The sequence below is a fragment of the Geotrypetes seraphini genome, chromosome 1 (genome assembly GCF_902459505.1).
Source record: "Geotrypetes seraphini chromosome 1, aGeoSer1.1, whole genome shotgun sequence".
NCBI classification, from domain to species: Eukaryota; Metazoa; Chordata; class Amphibia; order Gymnophiona; family Dermophiidae; genus Geotrypetes; species Geotrypetes seraphini.
The window spans coordinates 487,458,020-487,474,946 of record NC_047084.1 but is presented as its reverse complement, the minus strand read 5'-3'; the positions used below and the strand labels follow the sequence as shown (position 1 = coordinate 487,474,946).

Below are 16,927 nucleotides of genomic sequence, written 5' to 3'. Positions count from 1 at the left end.
AAGGTTATTATAATAAATTTAAGGATGTGTGGGGTCCATTATTAAATTATTATAATGAATAATTTACACTTTTCCCAATGTTAATACACATGTGGATTTGGGATGGGGGGGGATTCTTGGTTTTCCACTAAGAATATGAAAGACATAAGATATTATTTTCATGAGCTATAATATAATTGTATTTGAATTTGGGAGGGGGTGGGGGTTAAATCTTCTTTGTTATATGATTTTGTAGATTTTCAAGTGGTATTGTAATATATTTGTTTGATATTTATTGTACACATGTTGTAAGATATAAAATGAATAAAGAATTAAAAAAATAAAATCTCAATAAAGCATTTTTTTAAAAAAAATTAAGTTTGTCACCAAACTCTTAGAATGCCTAGCAACTCCTAAGTGGAGGCACACTCCAATGCCTAATGACACCTCTCTGTAAAGTAGGCATGGTTGACTTAGGCATTGCTAGACATCTGAGTTATGTGCCGGTAAATTAGGCAAAGTAAAACCTGACCTAATATACCAGCTCCTACCTCTTAGGCCCCGCTAGGTGGGATTCTATAAGCGGTGCCTAGCGGTTGATTGACAACTGCACTGAGCGGCACCTATAATGCAGGCGCACTTAAGTGCCATTTATAGAATCTGGCCCACCCACTATAATAAAACCCTTAGCGTGCATGCGCACTTCAATCTCCGTGTGCCTTGCTTCCGTGCCGCACATGTGCAGTGCCTGCCTTCTGCCCCGATCTACGACGCTGGCTGACTTCCTGCACTGCCGGGATGCCTCTTCTCACCCCTGGACCAGCAAAGGCAGCAGCCGCGGTTTCATCAAGCAGCCGCGGGGCATTTGCTAGGCTGGCCCACTTCGATAATGCGAGGCAGACCGGCCTAGCAAAAACCCCGAGGCTGCCCGGTCTAGTAGATGCTGGACAGGGGGAGCAGGGAAGGGGTGCTGCTGGACAGGGGGAAGGTAAAATGAAGGGAGATGGGCTACTGCTGGAATGGGGGAGCAGGGAAGGGGTGCTGCTGGACAGGGGGGAGCTAAAAGTAATGGAGAAGGGCTACTGCTGGACAGGGGGAGCAGGGAAGGGGTGCTTCTGGACAGGGGGAGGCAAAAGTAAGGGAGAAGGGCTACTGCTGGACAGGGGGAGCAGGGAAGGGGTGCTGTTGGACAGGGGAGAGAGACAGAAATAAAGACAGGGGGCCAGGGAGAGAGACAGAAAGATAGACATAAAGAAAGAACGAAAGAAAAAGAAAGAAATGCCTAAGTCTACACATCTATTCTAGCACCCGTTAATGTAACGGACTAAAAAACTAGTAGTCTATAAAATACAGGTGCATGTTTAATGTACTAGTGCACAGCTGGTTTTCTCTTCTTAACTTACCCTGCTTTTGGGAAAATGGTTTGGTTTGTCTGACTTTGTGTTCTTTTTGTTTGTTTTAATTTAAGAAATCCAGAAAAGAACTGGGATGCAAAGCGTGTAAAAGGCCTTGTTGCTTCTCTGATCTCTATAAAGGATGTCTCTAATGCAACAGCATTGGAAGTAGTAGCTGGAGGCAGGCTGTACAATGTAGTGGTAGACTCGGAGGTAGGTTCCTCCAATTTGTAAATATAATGTACAATTGTTTCAATTAAAGGAGGAAATAGCATTTCCAAACTCTGCTTTGTACTAGATAGTTTCTCTTTAACTGGTTTTAATTTTTGCTTTCAGGTCACCGGAAAGAAACTGTTAGAAAAGGGTGAACTGAAACGTCGGTACACTATTATTCCACTTAACAAAATAGCAGCAAAAAGTCTTAAGCAAGAGACTGTCAAAATGGCCAAAAATTTGGTAGGTCTGATTTTTGTAAACTTGAGTATTCTGTTTAAGCAATCCATTTTACTTTTTGTAAGTAATTGTAGATGAGCTGAGTTACCATATTTAAAACAAATTCCCTATTAATAAGCAGGATGAATCAGCTGCCCAAGGGGCTATTCACTGAGATGAGTAGCTCTTAAAGCTTAGAAAGACCTAAAAGGTTTTCCTGAATATGTGCGGAACTCTCTATGCAGCCTCTGTTGCATGAGTTTCCTCATTCTGTTTTTGTTTTTCTGTTATCCAGGCATGGTTTATACTCTTATTTTTTTATTACTTGGTACTGAAGAGAATTTCCCTCAATTTTATTTCTTATGCCCCTGAGTTACTTGCAGGTGAGGTGGCTCTCCCTCAAGAACAGGTTTTTATTTTTCTTTTGTTTCATTTTTAATTTGAGTTTGACCTTGAGTTTGAACTTGCTAACAATCTGTTATGCTCTTGTGTTTGTTATGCTCCTGTGTATGTTTGTTAATTGCACCCATTATAAATACTGATCATGGGCATTCTGAAAAGTTGGTCGCGCTGCTATAGAATACATCTGATCCACGCACAATTTATGCCTGGTTTTCATTGGCCTAAAAGTTATGATGTGTGTACCTTTTTATATAATTGCACTAACCACTCTTATAGTTGGTGATGATTTTTTGTATACCATATATAAAATATGGCCCTAAGTGCTCCAGTTTTTTATAAAATAGCTTTGGTTTTCTTTTGAGATTGCACTGGGAAGGAGGCCTAAGACTCCATTTGGCCCAGGTGCCCAAGCCCCTTCTTATGGGAGGGACCTTAGGCGCCTAGGCCAATCAGGGCCTTAGGCCCTCCCAGGAAGCACTTGGAAGTGGAAGGCCTGCCATTGTGAAGAGACGGGCTTGCCGGCTGGAGGGAGTAGGCATTCCTCCAGCTTGCCACACTACAAAAGGTACAGTGGGGGGGGGGGGGTTGGGGATGGATTTTGAGGTGGGGAGTTGTGGGTTGGGGGAGTTCAAGGGTGTCATCGATTGACGGTCATCAGTTCAAGGGGGGCCTGCTCGCAGGAGAGAGTGGGCATTCCTCCTGCCTATCGCTGTTGGGGAGGTTGTTTTTGGAGTTCTGGCAGGAGGGAGTGGGTATCCCTTCTGCTGGGGAACTTCAAGGGGGGTTCATGGTTGGCGGCAAGAGGGATTGGGCATTCCTCTTGCCAAAGACAATCTCAGCTGGGGGTCTCTGACATAGCTGCTGCTGCTCAGTCCTTCCTGGCCCCACTAATGCCTTAATTCAGTAAGCAACCAACTATAATTGATTTAGTGAGTTAAGGTTGCTCACATCTTTTCATGTGTATTTCATCATAATGTATAGTAGATGATGGTAGATAAAGACCAATTGGCTTATCCAGTTTGCCCAGTTAGATGATGATTTTGAAAATTCACAAAGAAAACAAAATATTGGGATGATAAATTCTTTGAATCCAATATTTGATGGATGGATGTCCTTGATGTTATAGCCACCCTGAGTGACAATAGCACTGCTGCTCATATACTAAATATTTCAAGTTAAACCTAGTAATCTTACCTATGAATATGGCTTCTATGAACAAATAATGTACCATTGCGTTCTTTAAGTAAAATACTGTGTTGGAAGACCTTGTGACCAGGTGGTGTGGAAAGTATCTAGCTACTCACTGGTGAAAAGCTAAAATAGTTTGTACTGTTTTCTTAGGTTGGCAGTGATAATGTCCATTTGGCTCTTTCTCTGATTGGCTATGAATCTGAACTGCAAAAAGCAATGGAATATGTCTTTGGGACAACACTGGTTTGTGACAACATGGACAATGCTAAGAAGGTGACTTTTGATAAGAGGATAATGACAAAAACAGTTACTCTTGGAGGAGATACTTTTGATCCTCAAGGAACACTGAGTGGGGGTAAGTGCCACTTAGAAAACCAATTTAAGTTAGGCTTCTCAGACTATGGATCAGTGACTCCAAATGATGTCACAAAATCTGCATTTGGGGTCGTGACTTGGATGAGCTCTCCCATGTACATCGCCACTATTTTATTTGCCGCAATCATGAGATCATGGCTACAAAATGATTGATAAGTACTGGTTTAAGGTTCTGGTTATAAGTGTCAAATTGAGATGCATTCATGAAATATTGATGTCTTTTAAAAATGTCTACGTTGGTACTTATTAAAATTATCTGTAACATTTTGTGTTGGGATTTTTATGAAACAGAAACATCTTATTTTATATAATTATATTTCCCCATCCTCTAGGGCAGGGGTTGGGTTTCAATAATATTTTTCAATATTTTTTGCCACTTAAAAATTATATGTCTTGATTAATGCTGCCCCTCCCCCCCGAATGCCTCAAATCCTGCCTCTGTTTTAGATGATTAACCTTGGCTATATACCAACTTATGTCTAGAATTGTCAGTTAAGATGGGGGGACGTTCATCATCGCACATGATGGCTGCTTGGACTCCCGGCTCCCTACCCTACAGCCCTCATCTACAACCTAGCAGTGTCATCAGCTGCAATTTTGCTGCTTTTTTAGTCAAATTGGAGAGATGAAATTCTCTCATCTGTGATGCTATAAAAACTGGCAAGAGAAGAATTGATCTTTTAGAGGTTTCTTACCTTCATGCATCTCATCACCAGGTCGAGGGCCTTACCAAATGGCAGATATACAGCCAGCAATGGGATCCAACCAAATTAGTGATCCTGACGATGTTGATAATACAATGCTAAAAGTGTGAAGCTGGCTCAAGGATTTAAGAGTAAATCTTAAGTCTGTATGGGAGGAACTCACAAACTTAGGAGCTGATTTGAGAGGGGAAATCTCTGAACTTAGGTCACCACATTGAAGAGGCTGAATTGAGAATGGAGGACTAGACGGATATGGTGATTGGTCTTGATAAGCAATTAGGAGAGATGAGAGGGAAAATGCTTGAGTACCTGATTGTAGAACCGCTTAGATAACCTTGATAGGCGGTATATAAAATCCTAATAAAACTTAAAAAACTTAATAAGAGTGACTATTGATGAGCTTTCTGAAATGATCAATGACTACTACTACTTATCATTTCTATAGCACTGCTAGACATATGCAGTGCTGTACATTAAACATGTAAGAGACATTATCAGAGGACAAACAGATATTATATTTTCACATGTGGGTGATGTCATCCACGGAACCCGACACGGACAGTCAAAAAAGTGTATTGTCGCTTTAAAACTCCCCATTTTGCATTCATGCTGGTGCCTTCCCACCCGTTGTCAACTTGCAGGACTTTCAGTCTTCCGTGGAGCTGAGAAGCTGTGATGTAGAGTCTCTAAGCATGTCAAACTTATATTCTTTTTTGTGCCTTCCCGTTCTGTTTTTTCTTATTATTTTAGTCATAATTTTATTTTTCTTTTGTTTCCCTAATATTTGGTCCAGTGGTGGTCATTGGGGAAGGGGGCAAGAGCGCAGGCCCCTCATTCCTGCCCATTGTGGTGCCCTTCCAAAATGGCTGCCATGATCTCTCATGGCAGTCATTTTGGAAGAAACAAACAAACCACAGTGGAAATGCTGGTGTGCAACTTTATTCTTCAATCATTAAAACCTGTGCGGTGGCTCGACACACACGTGTTTCGGCCAATATGGCCTGCCTCATAAGAATTTCCGCTGCTGGGTCAGAGCAGTGGTCCATCATGCCCAGGAGTCCGCTCCCACGGTGGCCCTTAGTTTATTTAAAAGCATTAAAACCAAGCCGATAAGCAGTTACAGATGGGATCTTTTTGCAAATAATTAATAGAAATACACTAGACAGAATTTCTCTCTAAGATTAAATTATTACATTTACTCACATATGCTGGTTGAAAAGTCCTTAGAAGGCCATATGGCCTAGCTGAAGAACTAAGCGCTGGTTGAAAAGTCCTTGGGCCCGAGCACATAGCATGTACAAGAAGCACATGGCCTGGAGAGGTTGCAGCTTGGTCCAGCGCTGGTCCGAAGGAAGAGGAAAGAGCATCTTCCCTTCTGAGAAAGGATTCCACTTAATATTTATAAGGTTGAGACCTGTTCTAAAAATAGAATCCATTCTCTGTTCCTAGGTGAATGATGATTGAATTACAATGACTTAACATGGTGTCACAATACAGAGTATTGTTACTGTCCTTGCTGGATGAGGTGTGAATCTATGTCTGAGTGGTTTAAAATGGAGGATGGGCAGATGAGGTCATTTTATTGTTAGTTCAGAGCTGAATTTGGTGTGAAGAGCTCTTGTAGTCCAGAGGTGAATTTGGTGTGAAGGGCTTCTGTTTGATCTACATCCTGTTAAAGTTCTGTTTAGCTTTGGTATCCACCCTGGCCATGTCTCGTCTATCTGAATAGGTGTACTTACTTAACACTTTCTGAAGGTGCTGGCTCAGTCCTTTCTTTTGTGATCTATTGAATGGGGCATTTAACACCTTTCTGAACAGATGGCTGTGCTGGCTCAAAGACCACATCAGAAATTCACTTTTAAATCCATCAAATTAATATACTTTAACTCTAAGCAGAATTGTAAAACCATATCATTTCTACTTTAAATCCCTCAGAACAAATGATCTATTGGGTCAGGCAATAATTCAAAATTCATAACTTCAGTAACATTAACTATATCAGGCTACATAACTCCAAGCAGAATTATAAAATCATTTCATGCTTAGAAACCCAATGTACTTCTCCCAAGCTTTCTTTTCATCTCCATCACCTCCACAGAGAGGCCATTGTACACATTCACCACTCTTTCCATGAAAAAGTATTTTCTGAGCTCACTTCTGAGTCTATTCCTTTTCACCTTCATCCTATGCCCTCTCATTCCAGAGTTTTCTTTCAATTGAAAGAGACTTGCCTGTTGCACATTTATGTCACATAGGTATTTAAACGTCTCATCATATTTCCACTCAGGCCTTTCTTCCAAAATATATACAGTATAGTGAGATCTTTAAGTCTGCTCCCATACACTTTATGACAAAGACCACTCGACATTTTAGTAGCCATCCTCTGGACTAGCGCCATCACGTTATATCCTTTTGAAGGTACAGCCTCCAGAATTGTACACAGTATTCCATCAGAGTCTTATACAGGGTCATCATTATCTCCCTGACCATTCCTTTCTGTATGCACCCAAGCATTCTAGCTTTTGCTGCCACCTTTTCTACCTATTTGGCCATTTTAAGATCATCACATACATCGCATCCATGTCATGCTTCTCTCCCCTCCCCCAACCACACACACACATAAGTTCGTCACCCCCTAAACTATACTGTTCTCTTGGATATTTGCAGCCTGAATGCATGACCTTGCATTTCTTAACATTAAATCTTAACTGTCAAATTCTGGACTATTCTTCAAGCTACACTAGGTCCTTCCTTGTGTCATCCATTCTTTCAGGAGTTTCTACCCTATTGCTGATGTTGGTATCATCTGCAAAGAGGCAAACCTTACCCAACAGCCCTTCATCAATATAGCTTACAAAAATGTTAAAAAGAATAAACCCAAGAACCAAACCTTGTGGCAAACTGCTGGTAATGTCCCTTTCCTTGTAGTGATCCCCATTTACTACTACACTCTGTTGCCTTCCACTCAACCAGTTTCTAACCCATACCATGGGCACTCAGTTTTTTATTACATGCTTGTGTGGAGCAGTGTCAAAGGCTTTACTAAAATCTAAATACACTACACTAGTGCTCTCCCTCTATCCAACTGTCTGGTCACCAATGTAAAAAAAAGTGTTGATTAGATTTTTCCGACAAGGCCTATATCTGCTGAAACCATGTTGCCTCGGAAATTTCATTGTTCTCTGTTCATTATTTAAAAGCATTTCCATTAATTTATTTATCCACAGAAGTCAGACTTATTGACTTCTAGTTCCCTACCTTATCCTTACTTCCACATCTGTCCTTCTCTAGTCCTTTGGTACCACTCCCAACTCTAGAGAAGCATCGAATAGGTCAGCCAGCAGAGCTGCCAGAACTTCTTTAAGTTCTTGTGCACCACAGATGTACACCATCTAGCCCCATTGCTTTATCGACCTTTAGTTTAACTAGCTTCTCATGAGCCACAGTCCTCTGAAAATCGTTCAGGGTGTACCACTTTCCTATTTGCATTTTTCTTCTGCAGTCCAGCTCCCAGCCCTTCTGCTGTGAACACAGAACAGAAATAGTTATTAAGCAATTCAGCATTATCTTTATCAGCTTCTACATATTTCTCCCCTTCACCTTCGAGTCTCACAGTGCCGCTTTTGCACATCTTACTATCACTGTTAACCTTGAGAAGACATTTCAGTTTCATTTGGTCTTTTTTTTTTTTAATCTCCTGCAAGGTGCACGTTCACAGACAGCATCTATCCTATCCAAACTTCAGGAACTAAAAGATATCCAAGATGATCTCAGAGCCAAAGAAAATGAACTGCTCACTATTGAGAAGGACTTAACAAATTTAAAGAACACAGCTGAAAAGTAAGAATTGAATAATTCAGTGTTTCACTTCTCCTAGTATTTACAAATTGGATCTTCAGGTTTCTGTCAGCAGAAGTGAAATGACATTGTAAGTATTGTGATCCAAATATTATATTCTGATTTGAATAAGTTTAACACTATCGTAATAGTTGCATTTTAACACTGTATGCACCATTGCCACTGATTTGCATATTGTTTTATAAACATAGAAACATGATGGCAGATAAAGGCCAAATGGACCATCCAGTCTGCCTATCCGCAGTAACCATTATTCTTTGGCAACTCTCCAGACTAGTATAGCTGAAATAGGAATCTTACAGATGCGTATACTGTATATTTTATCATGACCAGCAGGTGGAGACTAAAACAAAACTTTAGAACAGTACATAATAGGTTACTCCCCCTTATTCCCTCAGTCTTCTTTCAGTCTCCAGACACCCATAGAGGGATTTCCTCAGCCGCCGACGGTAAAGGTAAAAACAGACCCTTACCGCCGAAGCGGCTGGGGATTCCCTATCAGCTGTTGTCAACTTGCCTGCTTTAGCGGCTGGGACAGTTCAGGCTTCCCAGCCATTTTTGGTGGCAAAGCCCTCCATTTTCTCTGCAGCCTCAGATGACCTTCTCCCTGTCTTGGGAAAACAGACAGGTTTCTGCAGGGTCCCCTGCTGTGGCAGGGAATCCTATGGGACCGCCTCAGGGGTTTTCCCCAGATTTATTTTTTGCTTTGTGTAGAGCTTATTTTCAGGTGGCTGGGGGTTCTTCGTTGTGCCCCCTGCGGCTTTGCCCCCCTACTCCTTTACCACCCCCTCCTCCTCATCTCTTGTCCAAGCACCCGTGGGTGGCCTGGGACGAAGACTTGTGGTCTGAGGAGCGTCTGGACCTGGATCCTTGGGGAGACCTCCAGGATCCTCTCGAGGGGACGTCGCTGGTAGTGGAGCCTTGGCTTTTCCGACTATCGGCGAGGAGGCGTCCGTGTTGTGCCTTTTTCAGAGACGAGCTCCCAGATTTAATTCAGCAGGTTTCCTCAGTGTTGTGTTTTGAGGAGATACTGCCTGAGACCTCGCGGGTGGGGGACTCTCTTCTCCGGGGATTCGCGCTGCGCCCCGCTCTTTTCCTATGCATCAGGATATTCAAGATATTATTCTGGTGCAGTGGAGGCGCCTTTTAGTTTTTCATGGTCCATGGCTCATTTGTATCACATCCCAGAGGGGTTCAGGGCTACCTTGAAGTCGCTGGTTGTGGACGCAGTGGTCTCAGCTATTGCTAAATGGCATACCGTGCCCGTAGAGGGAGGTTCTGCCTTAAGGGACTCTGAGGAGCATAAGTTGGAGACCATCCTTAAAGAGAATTTTGATGTCTTCCTTGGCGGTCCAGGTGGCTATTTGGGGGGGGGGGGGGCTCATGGCTCGGGCAGTGTTTCGGTGGGCCGAGCGTGTTCTTGACCGTTAGTCTGATGATTGGTCCTTGGTGTATCAAGAGGTGGCAAATATTGATATGGCAGCCTCTTTCCTCTCAGATACTCTCTATGACTTGGTGCGGACTTCTGTCAAGTCTATGGCTTTTGGGGTGGCTGCACGTCGTACCTTGTGGCTCCGCGCTTGATTGGTGGATGCGGCGTCCAAGACTAAACTCGCAAAATTTCCCTTGAAGGGGTCTTTTTTGTGTGGAGAGGAGTTGGATAAGTTAGTTCAGACTCTGACAGACTCTAAGGTTCCCCGCCTGCCAGAAGATCACGCCCAACAGGCTGGTAGGGTGGACTCTGCTCGGGGGTGTCTGTGGGATTTCCGCAGATACTGCATAGGGCTGCTACCTTCCCAACTTCTGGGTTTTCCCAGGGTCGTTTCTATCAGTGCATGCAGTCTTTCGGGGGCTGGGAATCCCTCCACCGGTTCCCCCACAGCCTGTCCTGCTCAATGACTCCTTGCCGGTGCCCCTGATCCCAGTAGGTGCCTGGCTGCGTGAGTTCTCTTTGCGGTGGGCAGAGATCACGTCCAATCAGTGTGTCCTGGAGGTGATTCAGGCCGGTTACACACTGGAGTTTGCCCACTCCCTGCCAGATCGTTTTCTAGCTTCTCCTTGTCAGGCAGAGTGGAAGCAGCAGGCTTTTTGCCAGACCCTTCAAAGGTTGCTAGATTTCAAAGCTGTTGTTCCAGTGCCCCCTCAGGAGTATGGCACCGGCAGGTACTCGATTTACTTTGTGATGCCTAAGAAAGAGGGGACCTTTCAGCCCATCTTAGATTTGAAAGAGGTCAACAGGGCTCTCAAAGTTTCGTCTTTTCGCATGGAGACACTGCGGTCGGTGATCCTGGCGCTTCAGCCGGGGGAGTATCTGACCTCTCTCAACCTGACGGAGGCCTACTTGCATGTTCCAATTCGGGTCTCCCATCAGCGTTTCCTTCGCTTTGCGATCTTGGGTCAGCACTATCGGTTCTGTGCGCTTCCCTTTGGTCTAACCACGGCTCTGCGGACATTCACCAAGTTTATGGTGGTTGTCGCAGCCGCCTTGCACAAGGAGGGCATTCTAGTGCATCCCTATTTGGATGACTGGTTGATTCGTGCAAAGTTGTTCCAGGACAACACCTGGGTCACGGCTCAGGTAGAGAAGTTCCTGCAGTCGCTGGGATGGTCCAGGTCGATCAATGTTTTGGAGACCAGAGCCATCCGTCTGGTGCTGTTAGCCTTCCACTCCTTCTTGACGGATAAGTCAGTCCGGGTTCTGTTGGACAAAGCCACAGCGGTGGCCTATGTCAATCGTCGGGGGGTAAGCAGGGACCTTACCAAACCCTGCCCTTAGTTGCCCAGGAATAATAACAATTGCACAAATATTCTCCAATCAGTTATTTTTTTATTCGTTTTGGCATAAACAACTTTTGTTAGGCATTCGTGCAAGGAGATATAAAGCCAGGCATGTTAAAATACATCTCTCCTAGCAAATATAATCTCAAAGAACCCCTGCCACAAGGTTTCCTTATATACTTTTGTAATGCTTAGTATGACATCGCACTTGTCAACCAATCAGCCAACAGAGGCCGTCCTTAGGTATGAACAAAGAAAATTTCTTTTACATAGTTACAAACTCAGACAACTTTTAAAAATCACATCTTTGTTTACATCAATTTCTGAATGCGCAACACATTATAACATACCCAATAAACCCTTTGTAATTCTCAAAAAGTTTAAATCAAACAGCCTTTCTGTGTTTGCAGAACCTGTGCTTGGAAAACTAACAGCTTCAAGTTTCACTGAACCACATTCCTAAGTGGACTACAAGTGCTCTCCCTTTACAAATTTCCATGGTAAGCTAGCTGAAAGGTCAAATAGGTCAGACTACAGATGTGGTATTTTTCAGAATTTCTCCTTAAAGTTTCTTGAATCTTATATATGTAAAACATTTGAAATTAAATACAAATCATTCTATCGCACATAGGGATCCCTTCATCCGTAGACAAGCAACACTCGTATTTCATTCCTGATCAATACTGCATTCAAAACCTATTAAAAGAAAGATTTTCTTCTATACCCAGCATTGGCATGCCAGGACCATCTGTTAATACTTAAGCCATGAGGTCTCTCCTATTCCACCTAGGCATAGCCGAACACACAAAGAACACAAGAATTTCAGGCCTTTCATAGACGGGAAAATTTCAGTAATTTTTTCCCCAAGAAGAGACACAAAGAAAGACAGAAGCCAACATGGAGGAAGATTAATACAAAATGGAGTCCTTAATACCTCTAGAAGTATGTTATGCATTACCTGATTTCCCTTAGGATTTGGCTTAATAGCAAAATACATAAAGAGAATATTATTATGCTTTTCCTTATCTATAGTGTTTTCCTGGCCTTAACTGCAATCCATATTCAGATTGTTATTCACCAACTTTTCGTACGCTTCTATTGGGTGTGGCCTTAACTTTCACATATGCTCCTATCTGGTTTTACCCAGAACCACACGAAAAGCAGGTGTTAAATGTAGAAACGCTTCACAAACACGTCTTGCACACTATCCATTCCATTTCCGCATTATAGCGCCCCTACCAGCCAGCGAGCACCACTACTACTCAGGGGGCACCAGGAGCACTCTGGTGGCGCAGGAGGCGGCTCTGCTCATGGTCTGGGCAAAGTCTCATCTTCAGGATATCTCGGCCTCCCACATTGCAGGAGTAGAGACTGTTCAAGCGGACTTCCTCAGTCGTCACGTGCTAGATCCCAGAGAGTGGTGTCTAAGCCATGTGGCCTTTCAGTTGATAGTGCAAGCTAGGGGTCAGCCCCTCATGGACCTGATAGCCACAAGTGTCAATGCCAAAATGCCCCGCTTCTTCAATCGTTGCAGAGACGGTCAGGCCGAGGTTTTAGATACCCTGGTTCAACCATGGACGACGGAGGGTCTGTTGCACATGTTCCCTCCATGGCCATTAGTGGGCAGAGTTCTTCTCTGCATTGTTCGTCATCCAGGCCTTGTGATTCTGGTGGCCCCAGATTGACCCAGGCACCCGTGGTATGCAGATTTGCTGAGGCATCTGGTAGCGGATCCTCTGCCTCTCTCATCCGACCATCTGACACAGGGTCCCATTCCAATGTTCGATGTGAGGCCTTTTTGTCTTATGGCTTGGCTCTTGAAAGGCATCGCCTAGGTAAGAAGGGGTATTCTGATAACATAATCTCCATTCTGTTGGGGTCCCAGAGACTTTATACTTTTTGGCCTTATGTGTGGGTTTGGCGTATATTTGAGGATGGTGTGCGGCGCTTGGAGTGGTCTCTTTTCGCGCTTCCATGCCTAACATCTTAGAGTTCTTTCAAGATGGCCTGGACAGGGGCCTGGCTTTGTCTTCTCTCTGGGTTCAGCTTGCGACCTTGTCAGCCTTTCGTGGGTTAGAACATAAGAATATAATAGCCTTACTGGGTCAGACCAATAGTCCATCAAGCCCAGTAGCCCATTTTCATGGTGGCCAATCCAGGTTACTAGTACATGGCCAAAATCCAAGGTGTAGCAATATTCCATGCTACCGATAACGGGGCAAGCAGTGGTTTCCCCCATGTCTTCCTCAGTAACAGACCTTGGCCTTTTCCTTCAGGAACTTGTCCAAATATTTCTTAAAACCTGCTATGCTATACGCTCTTACCACACCCTCTGGCAATGCATTTCGGAGCTTAATTATTCTCTGAGTGAAGAAAAATTTCCTCCAATTGGTTTTAAAAGTATTTCCCTGTAACTTAATCGAGTGTACCCTAGTCTTTGTAATTTTTGACGGAGTGAAAAATTGATCCATTTGTACCCGTTCTACTCCACTCAGGATTTTGTAGACTTCAATCATATCTTCCCTCAGCCATCTCTTCTCTAAGCTGAAGAGCCCTAACCATTTTAGTCTTTCCTTATATGAGGTCAACATCTCACTGCCATTCCTGATGTCGTTCGCTTTTTACGGGCGGCCAAATTGCTCAAGCTTTCCGTGCGTCCATATGTTCCATCTTGGTATCTTAATTTGGTCTTGTCCATGCTAGTGCACCTGCCTTTTGAGCCCTTAGGTGCCTGCTCATTGAAGGACCTTACACTTAAGGCGGTCTTCTTGGTTGCTATTACTTCGGCTAGGCGTGTTTCTGAGCTGCAGGCTTTCTCTTGTAGGTCTCCCTTCCTGGAGTTTTCGAGGGAGCGGGTCATGTTTCAGCCTGTTCCTTCCTTTCTGCCAAAGGTAGTTTTGCCTTTTCATGTCAATCAGGGGGTGGTCCTCCCAGTGTTGGGTAGTCGGGGAGGATCTTCTGATCAGAAACAGTTTGCGCAAGTTGGATGTTGGTTGGGTCCTTCACTCTTATGTACAGAGGATCTAATCCTAAATGGGTTAAGGGGACCTGCAAAGGAAGTAGAAGTAGTGGGACCATTGGGAAACAGCGATCATAATATGATCAAGTTCAAGGTTGAGGTAGGAATATCGAAAGGGAAGAGAACCATAGCGACAACTTTTAACTTCAGGAAAGGAAACTACGAGGCAATGAGGGAAATGGTAAGGAAGAAACTTAGGAACAATTCCAAAAAATGGCAAATGGTACAACATGCCTGGTCTTTTTTCAAGGACATGGTGAGCGAGGCGCAAAATATATATATCCCCAGGTTCAGAAAAGGGTGCACAAAGAGTCGAAGAAAAGACCCGGCGTGGATAACCAAAATAGTGAAGGAAGCAATAAGTAATAAGAAAAATTCATTCAGGAAGTGGAAAGAGGACAAAACTGAGGGGAACTGGAAAGAGCACAGGAAAAATCAAAAAGAATGTCACCGTGTGGTTCAAAAAGCTAAAAGAGAGTACGAAGAGAGGCTAGCCAGGGAAGCACGAAACTTCAAACCGTTCTTTAAATATGTTAAAGGGAAGGAGCCGGCTAGGGAGGAGGTAGGACCACTGGATGACGGAGACAGAAAGGGAGTGGTGAAAGAGGAGAAAGAAGTGGCAGAAAGGCTTAACATGTTCTTTTCGTCTGTATTTACAAATGAGGACACATCAAACATACCGGAACCTGAGCAATTCTTTCATGGAAGTCAAGCAGAAAAATTAACATCCATAGAAGTGAGCCTTGAAGACGTACGCAGGCAGATAGAAAAACTAAAAACTGACAAATCCCCGGGTCCGGACAGAATACATCCAAGGGTTCTGAAGGAATTAAAGGAGGAGATAGCGGAACTACTACAGCAAATTTGCAACCTATCCCTAAAAACAGGCGTGATCCCGGAGGATTGGAAGATAGCCAACGTTACGCCCATCTTTAAAAAAGGATCAAGAGGTGACCCTGGAAACTACAGACCAGTGAGTCTGACCTCGGTTCCGGGAAAAATGGCGGAAGCCCTGATAAAAGAAAACATTAATGAACATTTTGAAAGGAACGAACTTCTGATAACCAGCCAACATGGTTTCTGCAAGGGGAGATCGTGCCTGACAAACTTATTGCACTTCTTCGAGGGAGTTAACAAACAAATGGACAGAGGAGACCCCATAGACATCATATATCTAGATTTCCAAAAAGCCTTTGACAAGGTGCCCCATGAACGTCTACTACGGAAACTGAAGAACCATGGGGTGGAAGGAGATGTACATAGATGGATCAGAAACTGGTTGGAAGGTAGAAAGCAAAGGGTAGGAGTGAAAGGCCACTACTCGGACTGGAGGAGAGTCACAAGTGGTGTACCGCAGGGCTCGGTGCTCGGGCCGCTGCTATTTAATATATTCATAAATGATCTAGAAACAGGCACAAAGTGTGAGATAATAAAATTTGCAGATGACACCAAACTATTTAGTGGTGCTCGGACTATAGAGGACTGCGAAGAATTGCAAAGGGACTTGAACAAGCTAGGGGATTGGGCGACGAGGTGGAAGATGAAGTTCAACGTTGAGAAATGTAAAGTATTACATATGGGAAGCAGAAACTTGAGGTACAACTATACGATGGGAGGGATATTATTGAATGAGAGTACACAGGAAAGGGACTTGGGGATAATGGTGGACACAACAATGAAGCCGATGGCACAGTGCGCAGCGGCCGCTAAGAGAGCGAATAGAATGCTTGGTATAATCAAGAAAGGTATTGCGACCAGAACAAAAGAAGTTATTCTCCCGTTGTATCGGGCGATGGTGTGTCCGCATCTGGAGTACTGCGTCCAATTTTGGTCGCCATACCTTAACAAGGATATGGCGTTACTCGAGAGGGTCCAGAGGAGAGCGACACGTCTGATAAAAGGTATGGAAAACCTTTCATACGCTGAGAGATTGGAAAAATTGGGTCTCTTTTCTCTGGAGAAGAGGAGACTTAGAGGGGATATGATAGAAACTTACAAGATCATGAAGGGCATAGAGAAAGTAGAGAGAGACAGATTCTTCAAACTTTCAAAAAATAAAAGAACAAGAGGGCACTCAGAAAAGTTGAAAGGGGACAGATTCAAAACGAATGCTAGGAAGTTCTTCTTTACCCAACGTGTGGTGGACACCTGGAATGCGCTTCCAGAGGACGTAATAGGGCAGAGTACGGTAATGGGGTTTAAGAAAGGATTGGACAATTACCTACTGGAAAAGGGGATAGAGGGGTATAGATAGAGGATTACTGCACAGGTCCTGGACCTGTTGGGCCGCCGCGAGAGCGGACTGCTGGGCACGATGGACCTCAGGTCTGACCCAGCAGAGGCATTGCTTATGTTCTTATGACATAGGAGATCAGGAAATCAGAACATCTTTTTGTCCTTCTAGCAGGTCCTCGTAAGGGGGATGGCACTTCCAAAGCTACCATTGCGTGCTAAATCGAGGAGACTATTGCTTCCGTATACTTTCTTCAGAAGAAACCTGCTCCGGATTTTCTCAAGGCTCATTCCACTCGGGGTTAGGCAGCTTCTTGGGCTGAGTCTTCGCTGGTGCCTCCAGTGGATATTTGTAAGGCTGCGGTTTGGTCTCCCTTACATTCTTTTGTCAGGCACTACCGTGTGGACCAGGGGTCTCCAAAGTCCCTCCTCGAGGGCTGAATCCAGTCAGGTTTTTGGGATTTCCCCAATGAATATGCATGAGATCTATGTGCATGTACTGCTTTCAATACATATTCATTGGGGAAATCCTGAAAACCTGACTGGATTCAGCCCTCGAGGAG

The 16,927-nt window shown here is 43.9% G+C and overlaps 1 protein-coding gene across 1 annotated transcript in view; it reads left to right on the top strand.

Moving 5' to 3' along the window:
• SMC2 (structural maintenance of chromosomes 2) overlaps positions 1 to 16,927 on the top strand; it is a 166,584-nt gene that overhangs the window by 72,055 nt on the left and 77,602 nt on the right. The window contains 4 exon segments of the mRNA XM_033926356.1: positions 1,448 to 1,586; positions 1,710 to 1,829; positions 3,549 to 3,753; positions 8,182 to 8,317. Coding sequence (XP_033782247.1) covers positions 1,448 to 1,586; positions 1,710 to 1,829; positions 3,549 to 3,753; positions 8,182 to 8,317 — 600 coding nt within the window.